At 50.9% G+C, this 18,815-nt stretch overlaps 1 protein-coding gene across 3 annotated transcripts; it reads right to left on the bottom strand.

The window, feature by feature from the left end:
- Positions 1-4,825: 4,825 nt before the first annotated feature.
- Positions 4,826-18,766, bottom strand: LRRC74B (leucine rich repeat containing 74B). 3 transcript variants are annotated; one of them, XM_074321500.2, is made up of 9 exons: positions 17,863-18,766; positions 17,413-17,555; positions 16,839-16,971; positions 15,764-15,970; positions 12,549-12,658; positions 11,173-11,288; positions 9,621-9,699; positions 7,843-7,938; positions 4,826-6,318 (listed from the first exon to the last, which is right to left on the bottom strand). In XM_074321500.2, exons 1-9 carry the CDS (start codon positions 18,110-18,112, stop codon positions 6,163-6,165), a joined length of 1,290 nt encoding a protein of 429 aa, XP_074177601.2. In that variant the 5' UTR covers positions 18,113-18,766; the 3' UTR covers positions 4,826-6,162. The 3 variants fall into 3 exon arrangements, with proteins under 3 accessions (XP_074177601.2, XP_088657011.1, XP_074177602.2); XM_088800885.1 differs by lacking the exon at positions 15,764-15,970; XM_074321501.2 differs by lacking the exon at positions 7,843-7,938 and having other exon boundaries at positions 6,031-6,318.
- Positions 18,767-18,815: the final 49 nt, after the last annotated feature.

The following is an 18,815-nucleotide window of genomic DNA, read 5'->3' as shown; positions in this document are numbered from 1 at the left end:
TAAGTGCCAGAGTTAAACTCAGAATCTGTTTCCTACTATACAGAAATTAAGTTATTTTAAAACACGGAAGTCATGTAATGTCAACAATAAACTCCACATTACGGCTAGTCACAGCACTTCTCTAAAGAATAGCTATTTTGATTTTGCCCTGACTAAAGGATAAGGTAAAGGGTAAGAGTCGGGGAAGAAATAGAGGACTAGGACACACGTCACCATGGCCCAAGCACTAGTGGTCATCCGGTCATCCTGTGTGTGTCCTCTACCTGCCCCTATAGATCTATCCACTGTTCTCCATCCAGCTCTGTGGAGGCTGACCCAAGTGGACTGCATCAAAGGGTTTCCTTGCATCCTGGCTTCTGGTTGCGTGGCCAATGGCAGGCAGCAGCTAGGGACCACAAGGTCACAGGAAGGTGCGGTTAGGGTGCTTGCTCCCCGGCTTCCTCTCTGCCAGACTGCCATGGGTTGCTTGAGTCGGTTTATCAAGGTCACAACCTTTCAGCAGCCAGCCTTTTTCATAAAGCTACCCTCTCAACTTCTAGTACCCACTCTTTCCCCTCACCTTTCCAAGCCTGGAAATTAATGGCTCCTAGAATCACAAATGCTGGGATACTGCACTATCCTTTTCAAAGATTCTCCTCACAGCACCTATTTGAATGTACCATCCCTTTCCTGCTGGGAACTTACCTATACATTCGCTAATCACTTGTTGGATTTTAGACACATCATCCTTACAAATACGTAAAAGAGAACAAATGAAATTTGAGGTGTCCCATTCACCCTAAATTCTAATGTCCCAAGAATTGTAAGTCCTGTTTTGTTATACAAGCACCTAACCTCAGTCATCAGGGCATCAAAGATTGATGTATTGCAGCCACAGATCCTTGACAAGGAAGAAGCACAGCTTTATTATAATGTAGAGGAAGGAGAGCAAAAAAGTCTGTTTGCATATTTAGTGGCAAGAAGTTGAATCCCCGGATAAGTAGAGAACTACATGTGTGTCATCCAACAAGACTATGAAGGTGGGTGAAAAAAACTGTTGGTGCCCGAGCACCAATCAAGGTACTGGCACCAAACTGTACCAGTGGTCACTGGATTCTTCACTCTTAAATACAGTAAAAAGGGAAAAAAGGCCAGTTTCATTTAAGAATGTCTTTGAGGAAGCAGAAATGATCACTAATTTTATTAAATCTCTAACCTCATGGACTGTGACAAAATGGAAAGTACAGATAAAGTATTTGTGCATACGCTGCTTTTGCGTCGGAACTTGGGGATCGTTCGTGTGTGGTCGGAACAATGGCTGTTGGTGTAACAGAGCTGTTACGTGATGACAGCATCCTTGGGGATGATGAATACTAATGAAGCTATGGATGTCACTGATTAGCAGCTTCACTTTGAATGAGGGGTCGCTGTCTGCCCATTGAAAGAGGCCAGTGTCTGTGACGTTCCCAAGCCGTAACCATTTCTGGCTAGTGCTACAAGATTTACTTGTCTGTTGTATGGAAAACTGGTGGTCAGGAAAAGCTCTTCATTTTATGGACATGGAAAGAAAACCTACAGATCAAGATGGATTATATTTATTCTTAATTTTGCAAATAGATTCTGAACCAACATCACATCTAGATTAATGTGTCCATAGGATTCAAGCCTATGGTTTCTTTTTAATCGTGTCACTGCCCTAGAGAGTCACAACCTATTAACCAGTAGATTACTGTTTAGATCTATTTCTAGGATTACATAGCAAATGAAGTATTTGTAATAGAAATTTCCATTAACTAGCCTTGTAATTAAATATTCTGAATGAAAAAAAGTATTTGTGCATATGCTAAAGTACAACTGTCTTGAGAAAAAGCACTTGTGTATTTGTTTGAGTCCCCAACTAACTAGCTGTTTTTTTTTTAAGAAATGCTACCGTGTTTCCCCAAAAATAAGACCTAGCCAGACAATCAGCTCTACTGCGTCTTTTGGAGCAAAAATTAATATAAGACCCAGTCTTGTTTTACTATGAGACCTGGTCTTATATAATACAACATAATAAAGACACTCTAATGCGTCTTTTGGAACAAAAATTAATGTAAGACCCGGTCTTTTTTTACTATAACCTTTACATACAAATGAAGTTGCACAGAGAGGTTAAGTAACTTGCCCCGGGTTCACCCAGCTAAGATGCTGCAGACCCAGGACTCAAACTGCAGAACCTGAGCTCTTAACGGCTCCCTAAGCTGTATTCTCCCTTAATACCGTGTTTCCCCGAAAATAAGACCTAAGACTCGGGCCTTATAGAAGACCTCGTCTTATATAAGACCCAGTATATTTATGTATATTATATTATATATTAATTATATTACATTAATTACATATTATTATATTATATTCCCGGTCTTATATTATGTTAAGACCAGGTCTTATATTAATTTTTGCTCCGAGAGACGCATTAGAGCTGATTGTCCCGCTAGGTCTTACTTTCGGGGAAACAGGGTATTTGTACCTGAAAGAACTAGCTATTCAGACTTGGATATTTGTCATTTATGTTAACATGTTGCTTTAAAGTCAATAAATATTTTTACAGTTCTCAGCTTTAATTTCTAACGAGACAAATACAAATATAAGCCACATAAACAAGGCTCTTTGGGGGTCCTTCATAATTTTTAGTAGCGTAAGGACGTCCTTAGACCAGAAAGTTTGAGAACCACCCTCCAGTCTTCTAGACCCAACACTATGGTTTGTCCTTTCAGAGACGGTCAAGGCCATCCAACAACCCAGCTACCACCCTGGTTCTTTACGGCACCATTTCCCGGAAGCCATCTGCCCTTGCCAACCCCGACCTTCACCCTGGCCACTCCCACGCTGGGGGGGGCGTCACCACTGCCCTCGTGACGCACAAACTCAGAACAAGCGTCCTCGTGTGCCCGTCCAGGGGGCCTCCAGACCTCGTGGTGCTCCCAAGCTGGGCTGGCGGTCCTGCAGGCCTGGGCCTCCCGCGCCCTCCCCAGCCCCTTCCCCCTTCCCCCCGCCGCCTGCTCCCATGGCACCCTGGGTCCTTTCATCCGACGACTCACGTGGTGGACTTCGTGGACCCTCCCGCCTGGGTGTCCTCAGAGTGAACGTTTCTGAGGTCCCGCCAATGAGTGCCAGGCCTGCAGCGCCTTCGCCCAGCCCCGGGGACTTACCATGGTGGACTCTGCCGCAGCTGCTGCCCGACTCTGCTACCTGACTGACCTCAACCGTCCCACAGCTGCCGCGCGCCCAACTGCTGCCCACGCAGTGCGTGCACTGCCCCTTATAGGCCCGCCGCGGCCCAGGTGGCCATTGGTCCGAAGCGTCTTGGGGCCGAGCGAGGCCTGGAATCCCATTTCTGGTTGGCTGTTGCTCGACTCACGCAGTGTGGCGCTTTCTGATTGGATGTGGGTTTGGCGGGAAGGCCGTGGGGTCGAGGAAGGCGGAGCACAGGCCGGGGTGTTCCGGGGTGTTTTTGGACTTTAGGCTGGAGCAGCTGTGGCGCCCCCTTGGTGGGGCACAGGACATTACCATGTACCCATGTGCGTAAGCCCCCGGCGGCATGCAAATGGCTTGCTGTCGGCCTTGTGCCGTAGTCCTCTCCCCATGGGCCTCAGGCTCGCTCGCCTTCCCGCTCCTCATCTTTGCAAACAAGGCCCCTGCCTAGAGGTGTGCCCGTCATCCACCCAAAGCTTGCGTCCTCTCTCTTTTCCACCCCTTTCCCGGTGCAGAAAGGCCTTTACCATCCAGCACCCTGGGACCGGGCAGGATTTGATTGCTTCTGTAATAAGGAATGGGTGTCCTGGGGCAAGGGAGGGGGAGGATAGGCAAGAGCTGGGTTGGGGCACAGTGTCCATTTTGGAGGACTTTGGAGCAATCCCCCGATTCTTGTATTCCGTAAAGATCGACTCAACTTTAGGATACAATGTGTGTTTACTTCTGGGAAAAGTGGGGGGGAGGAATCCAGGCGTACCCCCAGCTCATCACCATAATGCGTTCCAGCCTGTCCCTTGACTTCTTAGAGGCGAGTGGGAACCCGACCCTCACCATGGGACACACCCGATAGAGGAGTTGGAACTTTTCCGTAGGACTTGGGAGCCTCTGAGCCTCTGGTCTGCCCCTGGAAAGATGGCTTTGGCAGTAGGGAGAACAAGGAGGATGGAGGGAGATCAGCGGGAAACCAGGAGAAACCCTCCCTGCCTCTTCTTCCCTCCAGAGTGATCTTTCTATATGTTATTCAGTTTGGGCTGCTGCCATAACAAAAATAACCACAGTGGCTTAAACAACACAAGATATTTTCTCAAAGTTCTAGAAGCTGGAAGTCGTAGAACCAGGTCTGGGAGGATTGATTTCTGGTGAGGGCTCTCTTCCTGGCTTGCCGAGGGCTGCTTTCTTGCTGTGTCTTCACATGAGAGGAGGGGGAAGAGAATAAGCTTTCTGGTGCCTCTTCTTAGAAGGACACTAATCCTATTGGATCATAGCCCCACCCTTATGACCTCGTTTAACCTTAATTACTTCCTATCTCCAGCTGGGGTTTAGGGCTTCAACAGATAATTGAGGGGGTGGGGCATGATTCAATCTATAGCATCCTCCTTCCTCAGGGCTCTAACCACACCATGCACGTAACAGAATTGTACCTACTGTATCACGTTGTGTTTTTAAGCACTATATGTTTTTCTGAATATTAAAGTAATACATACTTAGAGTAGAAAGTGTGGAAATGCAGGAAAATACAAAGAAAATTAAAATACATAAACCCACAAACAGGGTTTTTTTCCAGTATATATATAGTCATACTTTTTAAACACAATTTGGATCAAACAATATGATATTTTTGGTAACAGTTTATTGAGCTATAATTCACATACTATATAATTCACCCCTTTAAAGTGGTACATAATTCAATTTTTTTAGTATATTCAGTTGTGCAGCCGTCACCACAATCAATTTTACAACATTTTGATCATCCCCAAAATGAAAGCCATACCCTTGAGCTGTCAAACCCCAATCCCTCTTATCTCCTCAGCCCTAGGCAACCTCTACTTTCAATTTCTGTAGATTTGCCTCTTCTAAGCATTTTGTATAAACTGAATCATAAAACACGTGGTCTTTTGTGACTGACATCTTTCACTAAGAATACATGTTTTCAAGGATCATCCATGTTGTAGCATGTACCAGTACTTCATTCCTTTTTCTTTCTGTTGACATACAATTCACATACCATACAATTCACCTATTTAAAGTATACAATTCAATTACTTTTAGTATATTCATGTAATTGTGCAACTATTCGCATAATCCATTTAGAACATTTTTATCACCCCAAATGTCGCTCCTTTTTATTGCCAAATAATATGCCACTGTATGGGAATACCACGTTTTATTTCTCCGTGCATCAGTTGGTGAGCATTTGTACTTTGTGGATATTATGAATAATGATGCTATGAACATTTGTGTACAATTTTTTGTGTGGACATATGTTCATTTCTCTAGGAATGTATTTGCTGGGTCATATGGTAACTCTATGTTTAACCTTTTGAGGAAGTGCCAGACAAACCATGTGATTTTTTAAAATCCAGATTCTCACTTAATGTTAATCATGTGCATTTTCACAAATTGCTAAATGTACTTGGAACACTTGGCTTTTAATGTTTGCAGAGTTCCAAATCTTAGTTAACTGATCCCCTCTTACTGGACATTTAAATTATTTCCCATTTTCATTATTATAAACAGCATTATTTCTGTAGAGCAGATTAGTCAGAACATTGGATCAAATGACACAGGCAGTTTTAAGGCTTTTGGTGCATAATGATAAATTGCCTTCCAAAAAAGTTGCATTTGTTTGTATTCTGGTAAGTTCAGTTTGGGAATGCCAGTTGCACACCACCTTATATTTTAATTGTCTCCCGAGGTAAGTCACCAGGGCAGGGACTTGTTTGGGCATCTTTGACCCCGTGCCCAGCTCAATGTGTATAGTACGAGTCGGTGTTACACACATTAGTGAGAGCAAAGGACGGCCCAGATCAGTGCAGCGGCTGTGGGTAGAGAGGAGGGTACAGGTGTCTGAGTCATCGTGAAGGTCGGCTCCATGGGACTTATCACTTGGTTGCCGTGGGGACTCAGTGCAGACTCAAGTAGAAGAAGGTATTGCAAGGCCACACTCCATACTCATTTAGGGGCAGACGCTGGTTGGGACGATCTGAAGACTGGCAGCAACTGTTTTTTGTACTCCACTCTGTGAGCAGCCGTCTTTATACAAAGCCCTGGAAGAACTGCCTTCACTGAGCTAGCGAGGTCATCAAACTCTCTGTTCACCTGGATCTCCTGAGGAGAAACCCATGACAAGACAGTACATTATCGCTTTCTGAGAACTTGACTTTTTCACATACACACACAAGGTCTTGAAAAAGCTCCTTAGGCCAGCTTGTCTCCTATGGATGAAAATGTCATTACTCCCCAAACTATTAAAATCAAGAAGAGAAGGGTCTCAAGGGCCCCCCCTTGAGAGGTTCTAGGGGCCTGCTCTATTTCTTGACCTGGGGGCTAGTTATGTAGGTGTATTCTGTTTGTGAAAATTCACTGAGCTGTGCCCTTAATCTATGTACACTTATCAGCATAAGTGTTGTTCCTCAATAAAATAGAAAAACAAAGGGTTTGGGGAGAAGAGAACTAGCCCTGATTGAGTCTTCTCTGCGCAGGCCGTTTCCATAGGGTCTGTCATCGCATCCTATTTTCACAGTGACCCTGGGTGGTAGGCCCCATTACACACGAAGATAAAACTGAGTCCTGGGAAGGATTTCATGAGAACTGGAAGGATTCAGAAATATTTCCCTTGAAGCTGAGGATAAAATCTGGGCTAGTCAGACTAATAACAGTTAAGGAACCGGAAAGTAGAACATTGCATCTAGAATAGTATTGATCTCTAACTCAGAATCCAAGATCCCATGTGATGGGCTCAGGACTTGGTTCCAGGCCCGTCTCATTACCAACCCTGTGGTATTTTCACTATACTTAAAGTTTCAGATAATACCCAGACATTGTATTAAACAAGCGTGTATTTTGGTAGGATGATTTCCTATCTCATTCCACTTCCTTAGAAGGACAGGATCCAGTGCTGACAGGAGTTCTCAGAGCAGAGGGAACAAGGTCATGGCAAGCTATTCTCCGACTTTAGAACAGTAGAGACCAGGCAGATAGAAGGAAAGAATAAGGATGTTTGACACCAGTTGTCCCAAGCCTGAAGGACTGGGACTAAAAACACATCTCTGGAAAGGCACTGACTCAAGTCTGAGTTGAAATAAACTGGGGTTGAATAAGCAGTGATTGGTGACTAGCCTTTCTTTAAATAATTCATGTTTGGGGATTCTCTCTTTAACATTAACTGCCTTAGAAAAAAAGTGGCATTTGTTTCTATACTAAAAAGGCAAAATTGAATGAAAAGGGGTCCTGATTTCCCTACGGCCACACAAGTGAATATTCCAAGCATCTCAGTCCACTTGCAGGCAGTACAGGCTGGGTGGGGGAGGGGGCTGCCTTACAAGTGCTGAACCTACAAATCCAAATATCAGTGAACAGTGAGTGTCGTGCGCCTTGAGCCACTATCTTCTCTCAGCCAATGTAGAACCCAGGCAGGGTCTGAGGTGAGAGTACAGCAGTACCCCAGTCAGGAGCAAGAGTGGAGCCAGTGGCATAATGACCTACACGCAGGCCTGGGATAGAACTTGGACTCGGCCATGCCATGTATGTGGGCAGGGCACTCTATTTCTCTAAGCCCCACTTTCTTCCTCTAAATGATATCTCCCAGGGCTGTGGGAAGGATCCGAGATGAGGTTTATGAAAAGCTCTTACGGAGAAATCCAACAGTTCCAGGGCAGACACTGGATTATCCTGGACAGACTTGAGAACACCCAAGCAGCCTTTATTTTGCAGGGGATTCCTGGACACCTAGGAAATACACATACACACAAAACTGAGAAAAGTTGGTCCCAGGGAGGCTGGGAGAGCAACACAAAAGGGAAAGAGGGATCCCTCTTCTCTGATGATGTGCCTCAGGATAGCCCCTCTGTCTCAGCTCAGGTGTCTCCATTAGACAGAATGCCTTGCGCTGGGGAAGGCAGGGAGTGGGCTCTGGCTGAGCCACGTGCCATGCGCCAAGATATAATAGACACACAAGACACACCCTTGCCCTTAAAGAGCTCACTCACTGAGGGAAGAGAGGAAAAAGAAACACCATAAAAATGCAGTGTGATAAGTGTAATGGAAGAATGTGCACCAACTCTACCTGGGAGGTTAAAGTTGGGTAAGTGATAAACCACCTCAGCTGAGCTTTACAGGGGAAGTGGGTGGAGCTGGGCATTTCAGCAAGAAGAGCAGCGGGAGCAGAGAGATGAGAAATTGCACTATGTGCATGGAGAATTCTGAGCGGCTTGGATGAGAGAGATGAACTTCAAGGCAGGAGGGAAGAATGGGTGGGCAGAGCCCAGATCTCAACACGCTGTGAATGACACACTACTAAGCTTGAATGTATCCAGTGGGGAGCCTCTGATGTGTTTAAAGCAGGGAGGGGACAAAGGCATGTGTCTGGTTTGAAAGACCATCTGGTAGTAAGTGGGAAGGAAGGGCCAGTGCTGGGAAACTAGCAGGTCAACAGAACTCGTGAAGGAGACGTGAGAAGGAGGAATAGGCAGCCTGAGCACTCTGCAGGAGGCGAGATGAAGGAGGGAAGACGTGGGAAAGAGCAAGACAAGCACTGGGCCCCAGCTTCTGATTCACACACCCCCCTTCCACACACACACCAAGAGGCAACTCTTACAGGGAGATGATGTGCTCAGGTTGGACTCTCAGGGTCCTATATGCTTATGGGACATCTGGGGAAGCATCCAACAGGTGGAAACGTGGATCCAGAGCTTAAGCGAAAGGTCTGGGTTCCAGTGCAGGGGCGGGAGAGGAGTGAGCCTCAGGCTGGGGATGGAGGTGATGCTGGGGGCTCCTCTGCCAGCTGCAGATGCTGAGGGCCACGCAGGGCTGGATGCTCCCCAGAGCCGGCAGTACTGTCCTCTGAGCACATGCTATTGGCACAGTGGCCTCATGGACCTGCTCCACCCTTGACTGTACTCTCTCTTCTCTGTCTTCTGCTCAGTTGCTCTCTCCCCAGTGGCAATCCTGGAGGAAGGGAACTCCTGCTATGCACACAAGACCTCAGGTAGGTCTAAGCGGTGGCCAACAGTACACCTGGGCTGACCTTGGGTACCAGCAAGGTCAGAGGAAGAGCAGGGGAGAAGATGAAAGGGAAAGCAAGTGTGTCCCAACAATCATCGGCAGACCAGCACTCCGGTGGGCTAAGAAGGAGAAAGGAAAGCTGGGAGAGGTGGTGATGCCACTCGGAAGGAAGGATGCAGCACGGAGGTGTCTGAAGAAGTACATGGGCCAGGCCAGAGATGGGTGAGTGAGTGGCAAGGGGAAGAAGTGGTCACAAGAGGAAGCCAGGAGGCTCCTTCCCCGACCTGGGCTCTGGAACCTGTGCACCCCGCAGCCACTGGGGTGGGGAGATGTGGCAGGGGCGGGATCTGTGTGGACCGGCACTGGCAGGTCTGTGCTGGGGCCTCCCCCATCAGGCTAGCACTCACAACAAGGCTCCTCAGTGTCTGGTTGACCCGGAGGCCCCGGCCCAGGCTCAGTGCTCCCACGGCAGAGATGCGGTTGTTGCTGCAACAGAAAGACGTGTATTGTGCTACCTTCTGAGGAGCTGTGCAGAGCCAGATTGTCCCAGGGTCCCAGCTGGCACTGCTGGGGCATCCACAGGGTAGGGCTACAATTCTAGCCTCCACTCACACCCCGGGGACCCTGAGCATTTCAGTGGATAAAAGCTGGCTGGTGACCCTGCTACATTGGAGGCTCCCTGTGTTCAGGGAGCTCACCCAGCAAACACACCTGGAGCGTCCCCACCACTGTGGAGTCCACCTGCTGCTTCCTGGCTCTCAGAGCTCAGCAGGTGTTCTGTGGCAGCTGGCACCCTGTACCTATCACCATGACAACGTCTGTTCTGGAAAACCACCTAGCTCCCTCCCCACTTCTCTCACTGGACTCAAACTCCAGGCCTCAGCATGGCTCTTGGCTACTTTGTCTCTGAAGCCAGTCCCGTTTCTCTCTGACTTCTCAGACCCCAGCGCCAGCCTCGCTCATGGAATCCTCTGGCCTTGGCTCCTTCCGTGGCAGGAAAGGAAGGTAGGACTACAGCAGGCAGGCCCTGCTTACTCTGCAGCTCCGGGGAGGGGCTCGGCCACATAGCCCATGACCTGTCAGGCCTCTGCCTCTCTCCTTCCCTCTGGTCTTCCACCCCCCACTTCTTCTGCCTCCCCGCCACCACTCTGGTTCAAGCGGTTGTTTCTCAGTCTAGTTGTGTAGGGCATAGCTCCCTGGCCCATGCTGGAATTATGAGACTTGCGCTCCCTGCCCCCCCACCCCTGCTACCCCCACCCCTACCCCCACCCCTGGCTGAGGCAGTCTCGCCAGTTGTTGATAGGCCGGTCAGCCACTCCCAGCAGCCGGATGCTGGATGGCTGCCGGCCGCAGCCGCAGCGGCTCACAGCAGCCCACGGCAGCTCACCACAGCCCAGCTCCAGGGAGAGCTGTTGTTTACAATCTTAGCTGTAGAGGGCGCAGCTCACTGGCCCATGTGGGAATCGAACAGGGGACCACCTGAGCCACGGGGCCGCCCTCCTTCTGGTCTTGCAGCTCCTGCTCTGGCTACTTGCCGAGGCCTGAGACCCTGCCTGTGCCTGGAGAAGCCGCTCACACACTGCAGGCCCCCAGCAGCCATAGGCTGAACAGAGCATGCATGTGGACCTACGTGTCAGAGTCAGCTCCTCTTTGGAAAGGGAGGAAAACTCACACAGAGCACCCAGCCCACACTAGGCTCTGCAGAAGAGGCTTTACACATATGTTTGCAATTCCCAGCCCCTGCCTGTACCGTAGGAATTATGAGTCCAGCGTATAAATGGTGACCTCAAGTGAGAAGATGGAGCTGGGTGCTCCTGGATTGTGGCTCAAGCCCCATCACGGGTAGACAGTGGTAAGCTTGGGAATTAAAGTGGAGAACAGCAGCAAGATCATGGAGCCCCTGGTCCCCTGTGTGGCTATGGGCCCAGACGCTGACCCAGGGGCACCTGTGCTCCTTACCTCACATTGAGTTCTTCTAACACATTGTTGGTCCTAAGTGCCTCACCCACCGCGGAGGCTCCAGGGTCTCCAAAGCCATTGTAGGAGATGTCTAGGACTCTCAGGAAGATGTTTGCCTAGAACACAAAAGAGCAAAGTCATGGGACCACAGGGGATGGCCGAGAAAGGCAGCGCCACAACCTCTGAGCCCAGGCTGTGTGAGGTGCAAAGAGCATGGGCTGAGAGCAGGACAGAGGTTCCAGGGAAGAGTCTTGAGTCTGATGATGGTGATCAGTAGAGCTGAACAACCAGAAGCACAGCGCAGAGGGGGGTGTGGATGTGAATGACCCTGAGACTGAGGTATCTGCCTGTGGCAGCAGGCTCCAGAGACACGGTGACCAGGCCCCATGCTCACTCAGGGGCCTCTTTTATGGGCAGAGACCCCGAAGCACAGAGCAGCCCAGGGGCCCAGAGTTGGATGAAATCTTCCCCGGGGACTGTGATGGGAGAAGGGTAGGAGTTTGTGGGTATTCTGGGAAGACTGAGCTTGACAAGGTGGCAGGACCCTAGCTCAGCCATCAGAGGGCAAGGCAGTAGCTGCAATTCCCTGAGAAGGAACCCACAAAGGTAGCTGACATGAGGGGCATTGCAGGTGCCTTCTTCCACCCTGGCAGGGGCTGCTGCCACCCATTCCTGGGGCCTATGAACCACAACACCCAAGGGTAGGCTATTAGAGTGTGTCCTGGGACCCAAAGGGGCCAGGGGTCACTCAAGAAAGCATGTGCACATGTCCCACAGGGAACATGTGTCACTGGACTGCACACCTGAGTGTCTGATGTCTGGGGAAGGTGTGCGACATTCAGCTGTGGACACCTCAGTGAGTGATATGAGAGCACAGTGTACAGAAGTCATTAAAAGGGGCCGGGAAAATTAAAGCCGCCTAGTAAAATATTCCTTAAGCTCTGCTTAAAAGATCCAAGGCTCGGGCCGGCCTGGTGGCTCAGGCGGTTGGAGCTCCATGCTCCTAACTCTGAAGGCTGCCGGTTTGATTCCCACATGGGCCAGTGGGCTCTCAACCACAAGGTTGCTGGTTCAACTCCCGCAAGGGATGGTGGGCTCTGCCCCCTGCAACTAACAATGGCAACTGGACCTGGAGCTGAGCTGCACCCTCCACAACTAAAGATTGAAAGGACAACAACTTGGAAAAAAAAGTCCTAGAAGTACACACTGTTCCCCAATAAAGTCCTGTTCCCCTTCCCCAATAAAATCTTAAAAAAAGAAAAAGAAAGATCCAAGCTGAAGAGCTGCAATAATGGGGAACTGGCCCCTAGGAGACTTGCCCCCAAGGGACAGCCTGGGGGCCAGGCTGACTGTGGGGTGGGGGTGGGGCCTCATACCTCCAGTCCCCTGGCAAAGGCAATGGCTCCTGGGCCTCGAAGGTGATTCCAGCTTATGTTAAGCTCAATGAGTCCTGTGTTTTCTGCCAGGGCTGGTCCAAGCGTCTCCCCTTCAGAAACACCAAGACAGACCTTCTTATTTCCTTTGTTCATTCGTTCGAAAAATGATACGGATGCCTGCTGTGTGCCAGGGTCTCTGCGGGGCATGAGGCTCATGGAGTTGAACCCAACATGGACCTGCCCTGCCCCCAAGGATTTCATAGTTAATAGGGGAGACAGAAATAAAAATGAGTGGGATGTACCCTGTTTCCCTGAAAATAAGATCTAGCTGTACGATCAGCTCTAATGCATCTTTTGGAGCAAAAATTCCTAAAAGACCCAGTATTATATTATATTATATTATATTATATTATATTATATTATATTATATTATATTATATTATAAATATAACATCTGGTCTTATAGTAAAATAAGACCGGGTCTTAGATGAAGTTTTGATCCAAAAGACGCATTAGAGCTGATGGTCCGGCTAGGTCATATTTTCAGGGAAACACGGTATGCTATTATAGACTACAAACAGGAAGGCATGGGGACAGAGTGGAGGCTAACCCTGTTTAGGGGTGGTGGTCAGGAAAGTCAGGACAGAGGAGATAACCTTGAAGACTGAGGGACTTACCACGCATATCTGGCTGCACAGTAGAGAGCAGATACAGGAAAGAATGAATGTGCAGAGGCACAGGGAGCATTGGGGCACTTGTGGAAATGCAGGCAAGCCTGGCCCTGGGTGGGAGGTCTGGGGGGAAGCCAGTAAAATGAGGTAAGAGCGATGGACAATTGAGAGAGGCCTTGAATGCTAGGACAAGCGTCTTGGGCACCGCCCTATTGGTGGCAAAGAGGCAGGGAGGGCTTTAAGATGTGACAAGGGTTGGATTCCTTAGTGGGTTTAGGGAATGGACTGGGATGGGCAGGGATAAAAATGAGAGGCCAGGGACCAGTTGAAAGGCCTGTGCCATAGTCTAGGCAAGAGGTGACAAGGCTGGCACAGCTGTGATGAAGAAGAGGCAGTAGTGGTAGAGAAAGGAAATGGGGGGGGCTATGTGGGGTGAGAAACCCTGAGAGATATTTAGCATGTAAAGTGGGCAGAAACCCCACCCACCCACCCCGCTGTGGACTCTGTCAACACTCAACGAGTCTGACCTGCTTCCAGGTCTCAAAAGTGCAGGAACCCACACACCTCCTGGCTGTTCCCCTGCATAGGACTGTTGATCTGCCTCTTCACCTGGCTAACAGCTCTTCACCCCTCCTAACCTGGGTTCCTGGCATCGGAAAGCCTTGCTTGCCCAGCTGGGCTGGGCCACCTCAGGACCTATGTCCACTGTGCTTCCAGCCTTCCAGTCTCTGGCCAGTAGACCTCTCTCTGCCTGGCCTGTCTCTCCCATCAGCCTGGGAGACCCTCAGAGATCTGAATTTGACCCCCTTCCAGGGTCCCATCACCTAGCACAGTTCTAGTACGGCTGGTTTGAAGAAATGCACAGAGGAAAAGTAGATGAACTAACAGCAGTGCGCTCAGCCAGCCGCTCAGCCAGAACTTGCCACAGGAGATACTTTTAGCACCTTGGAGAGCTCCCCGCAAGGCGGCGCGGACTCCCTGAGAACAGGGCTCCGGACTCCCTTCCCAGCACTGGGTCTGACTCCCACAGGTTTTCAGATAAGGTACTTTCCTCTTCCTCAGACACTTCTAGGGATGGGGGGACAGGGCAATGGTCCCCCACTTTGTAGTGAAGTCTCTACTTTGCTGAATGACTAGAGGGTTAGAAGTTTGTTCTACACGTATGAACCGATCTCTTATAGTTCTAAGGCTTGTTCTCTGTGATCCCTGCAGCCAACCTATGAGGTAGGTGCTACCATTTCCATGGGTCAGGTGGGGAAACTGAGACCCAAGCACCTTCACCCCTCAAGGAAGTCGGACCCACCCACAGATTCCCTACTTGGAGAAACAAAATGGCCCCACTGAGTCTGTCCTTTTCCAGGCTGAGGACCCCTTACCCCACATTTGTGCAGCCTTCGTGGAGCCTTAGCTTCCAGCCACCTCCATCCTGGCAGTCTCTCTGGTGCTTGCTCTCTGACCATGCAAGCCCAGAGGGACACCTATACTTTGTTGAAAGTCTGAAATGGGTTTCTCTTTTAATTTCACAATAATTTTCTTAGTTGGCAAACTGGCTCTCTGGCAGTTAAATTCTAGGGATGATTCCCACAGGCCAAGGCTGGTGCCACCCCACTCACTCTAAGCAGTTTGGGACAGAGCAGTGATTCCCAAACTTTCTGGATTAGACAGATTTCCTGGGGCATCTGTTAAAATGCAGATGAACGGGCACACCCAAGAGTCTAGTTCAGCAGGTCTAGGATGCAGGAATCTGTATTCCTAACCCGGATTCCAGGTGATTCTCATAATTGATTGGGGTAGTTGGGGGCAGGCAGGTAGAACTGCATGTTCCTGGCAAAGCAGACAGCCCATGCAAAGGCCCTGAGGCATGAGAGAAAGTGGTAAGATAAAGGATCCCCACGGATGTCTTCCACAGCACTTGGAATAAAATCTTCATGCCTTTTGTCATGATTTGTAGCCCTGCACCCCCCTGTTGCCTCTCCACCCCACAGCACAACCGCTCTCCCCTGGCTCACTAGCCCAGTCACACTGGTATCTGTCAGGCTGGAAAATAGCCCGCGTGTTCACTATTCCTCTGCTTGAAATGTTCTCCCTCTGGTCTTGCCATGGCTAATTCTTCCGCACCCTGCACATTTCAGCTTAAATGTCATCTCTGCACAGAGGTCACCCCAGCCACCCAGGCGACCCCTCTAAAGCAGGTGTCCCCATTCTTCTCTAGAATCATACCCTGTTTATTTCTTTTGCAGCACCAATATTTATGGAGAATTGTCTTGTTAATATGTGATCCTTAGGCCAGGGCCTTTGTTTTGTTCATGGCTAGATTCCTAGTGGCCAAATCAGCTCCCCGTGCATGTAGCAGCAGGAAGTGAGATATTTATGGAAGTGATTAAGAGTTCTGTGTGGAAAGAGTGAGAAAGGAGCAGGTCTAAGTGGGACATGGGGAGCAGGAGCCAGAGCAAGGATACTCAGAGTGGTCCTGCCAACCTCCACCCACCCCTACCCCAGGAAAATGGGCTCAAGTGCCCCATGGTGGCCCTGGCCAGGTATTACCTGCTTGGTCATTTAGTTGGTTATAGCTCAGGTCCAGGGACTTCAGGCCTGTGTGGGCCAACAGGAGTTCAGCAAGGTACTGGGCTGCCTGCTCCTCCAGGCCGTTCCCTGCCAGCTGTACCTTCTGCATGGTGGGGTTCGCTATGAGGGCAGCACAGATGGCCTGGGCTCCCACTGCTCCCAGCTGGTTCTCCGACAGGTCCACATCTGAGGGCAGCACCACTCCTCAGTCAGTGGGATCCACAGCCAGTCACCACCCTCCCCCCAAACTGTCAGGCCTGAGGCAGCAGAAGGGGCTTTGCAATCAGACTGTCCTGGGGTACATGGTGACTCTCCCACCCGTTGGCTGGGTTCCCTCAGGCCCCAGGCAGTTTCCCTGACGTCCATCCCTGTCCTGTGTGTCCGCGAATTTTTTCGTGAAGGGGACAAAATCACCTAGTTTGTATTGCTATAGAGAATACTTGTGATGGAGATGCAGCCACCCCATTGATGATTCGTGCCTGGCAACAATTTAAGCCACCCACAGAAGTCCTCACTGCCATATTTCTGGGGACTAGCATAATAATCCAGGAGGCTGTGCTCAGGGCACTTATGTGGGCCACACGTAGTTTCATTAATGCTCACCACATCCCCAAGGGCTAAGTGGTATTGTTGGGGCCATTCCACATATTGGAAACTGAGGCTCAGCGAGGTTGAGCTTCTTGCCCAGGGGCACCCCACTCTTCAGTGGCAGAGGCAACATTTGAATTCAGCCCCACCAAACTCCCACCCAGCCCCCTCCTCTCATTTAGCTCAGCCCAACCTTTGTGTCAAAGGACTCTCCCACCTGCAGTCAGGCATTGGGAAGCCAGCAGAGGAGGGGAGTGGGTGGGGTGGGGCAGGTCAGGAAGGGAGTGGTGTCCTGCATTGGGGGCACCACAGAGGGTCTAACTCCACCCTGTGAGGAGGCCCTTTCCCAGCAATCCCAGCAGGCCCCAGGTGAGAAGGCCTGGCTGTTGGGGGGGCGGCGGTTACCCACATCCCTCAGGAAAGGGAGGACTCAAGTCTGCCCACCTGCCCCAGGCTCAGCACCTACCACAGATGCAGCTGCTTTTGCTCAGGGCACTTGCCAGGGCCTCCGTGCCAGCCCCACAGAGCCCGTTGTCCCGAAGGTCCAGCCGCTTGACATAGGGATTGGAGTTCAGTGAGGAAGCCAGAGCCTGAGCCCCCTGGGACAGAGACGAGCCTGAGGACGCTGGTCCTTCCCAGGGCTGAAGGTCCCCAGACACAACTAGCTGCTACTCTGTCTTGTATTTCCAAGGCTCAGCCCACTCGGTGCCTTCCAGCTGGAAGGCCCTCCCTTTCCCACATGCCCAGGGGACACCTGCTTCTCATTCTAAGCTCCACCAAGATCTCACTTCCTGGAGCCTTTCCTGACCCCCAGCAGGTTAGGTGCCCACTGCAGGCTCCCCGGCCCTTATACCGAACTCTGCCATAACCCCAATCCCACCTGCCACCTAGATTTGTGAGTGGGGGTTGGGGGGGACGTTCCTGGCAGAGAAAGGTCAGGGAGTGTGTGGGATAGGCTCCAGGAAGGGGGCTACATCCATGGCTACTGCCTCCCACGTCTTCTCCCTCCACGCCTGGCCCTAACGTCCCTCCAGGGATACCTGGGGCCCCAGGCCACGGTGCCGCAGGTTCAGCTCTGGGTCACTCCCTTGGCGCAGAAAACAGGAGGCGGGCACAACGCTGTGGACCCGGCAAGACCTCAGGTAGAGGGTCTCCTTGACCAGTTCTCCAAGCCCGTGGGTGCCTGATAGGAAACAAGAGGAAGAATGTGGATCCCTCCCCAGGCACAGCCAGCCATCTTCCAAGGGTTCCCCTCTCCTCTGTCACGACCAGTATTTTAATGTCGCTCTGGAAGTTTGTTCTAATGGTGGAATTCTTGATGCGGCCAGGAGAATTGACAGGAGGGCTCGGGGCTGGAGTTGCCTCCCACTGCCCTGAAGGTGTCCCACGGAGGGGTGCGCTCCCTGCTCTGCTGGACAGGGGGCCCCTATTCACTCGGCCCCAGCCTGCCCCCTCCACTCCCCAGGGTGAAGAGACAGGCCGGGGGTCACCTTCTGTCTCCAGGTCAGAGTCTGAATCCACGTCTGAACCCTTCTCGGCCTCTGGGACCCCTGCAAAACGTCCAGCCGCCGCCGCCGCCTCTTTCTCCCGCCCTTCATTCTCCCCAGATTTCTCGCAGGGACCCCTCTTGGTTATGCTCATTTTGCAGTTGCCTGCACTGAGATCTGGACTGCTCGCGACGGCACCTAGAACGCGGCGGGGGATGTGGGTGGATCCTCCAGCAGCACCGACCAATCGCATGTGGCGTGTCGCGAACAGACGCCCTCTGCAGCCAATAGATAAGCGTTCCCCGGGGCAGTCTCCTCGGCAACCCGGTGTTGTGGGTTGCTGCAGAAACCGCAGGGGTTTGTTCAGACCTTGAGTCTGCTCCTAGCCCGGCGTATAAGAGCGCGCGTCACGGGTCCAGGCGCAAGGCTGGACGCTTTGCGGGCGCTTGTTTTCCCTGCGGTCCCTTGAGCTTCCAGCATTGCCCCGTCTTCCCACGGACTGGAGAACATGCCTGATTCTAGAGCTTGGGCGCTTGGGGTGTGAGGGAAGCTCAGGAGGGCCTGGGGAACCTTGCAGAGCCCGGTCACCCTCCTCTCTGGAGCCAGAGTCACGCTTTCACTCTGTGGGTCCCAGTTCTCTCTCATACTCTAGCGTCGCATATGCAGCTTCATCCACCAGGAACATTCCTCCTCAACTTTGTTGAACTTTTGAATATTCAAGTGTCTGCTCAGAGCTTTCCTTGGCCCCTCCTCTGGGCTCCTGTCACCAGCATGCCATCCTCTCACAGTACCTACAACACTTACCATTCCCTCACCATCCAGAGGGCAGGAGACAGGGGCTGCTCCTCTCTGCATGCCCAGGATCTGGCAGAGGGAGTCTGGAGAGGGTGGAAGGCAGAGGGCAGCTGGGAGTTGGGACTGAGCCTAGGCTGGGGGGTGGAGACTGGATCTGGCCG

This window comes from Rhinolophus sinicus, chromosome 9, assembly GCF_057876585.1.
Source record: "Rhinolophus sinicus isolate RSI-liver-muscle chromosome 9, RSI-T2T, whole genome shotgun sequence".
Lineage (NCBI taxonomy): Eukaryota > Metazoa > Chordata > Mammalia > Chiroptera > Rhinolophidae > Rhinolophus > Rhinolophus sinicus.
Note: the sequence above shows the minus strand (reverse complement) of the source record. Positions and strands in the feature narration are given on the sequence as shown.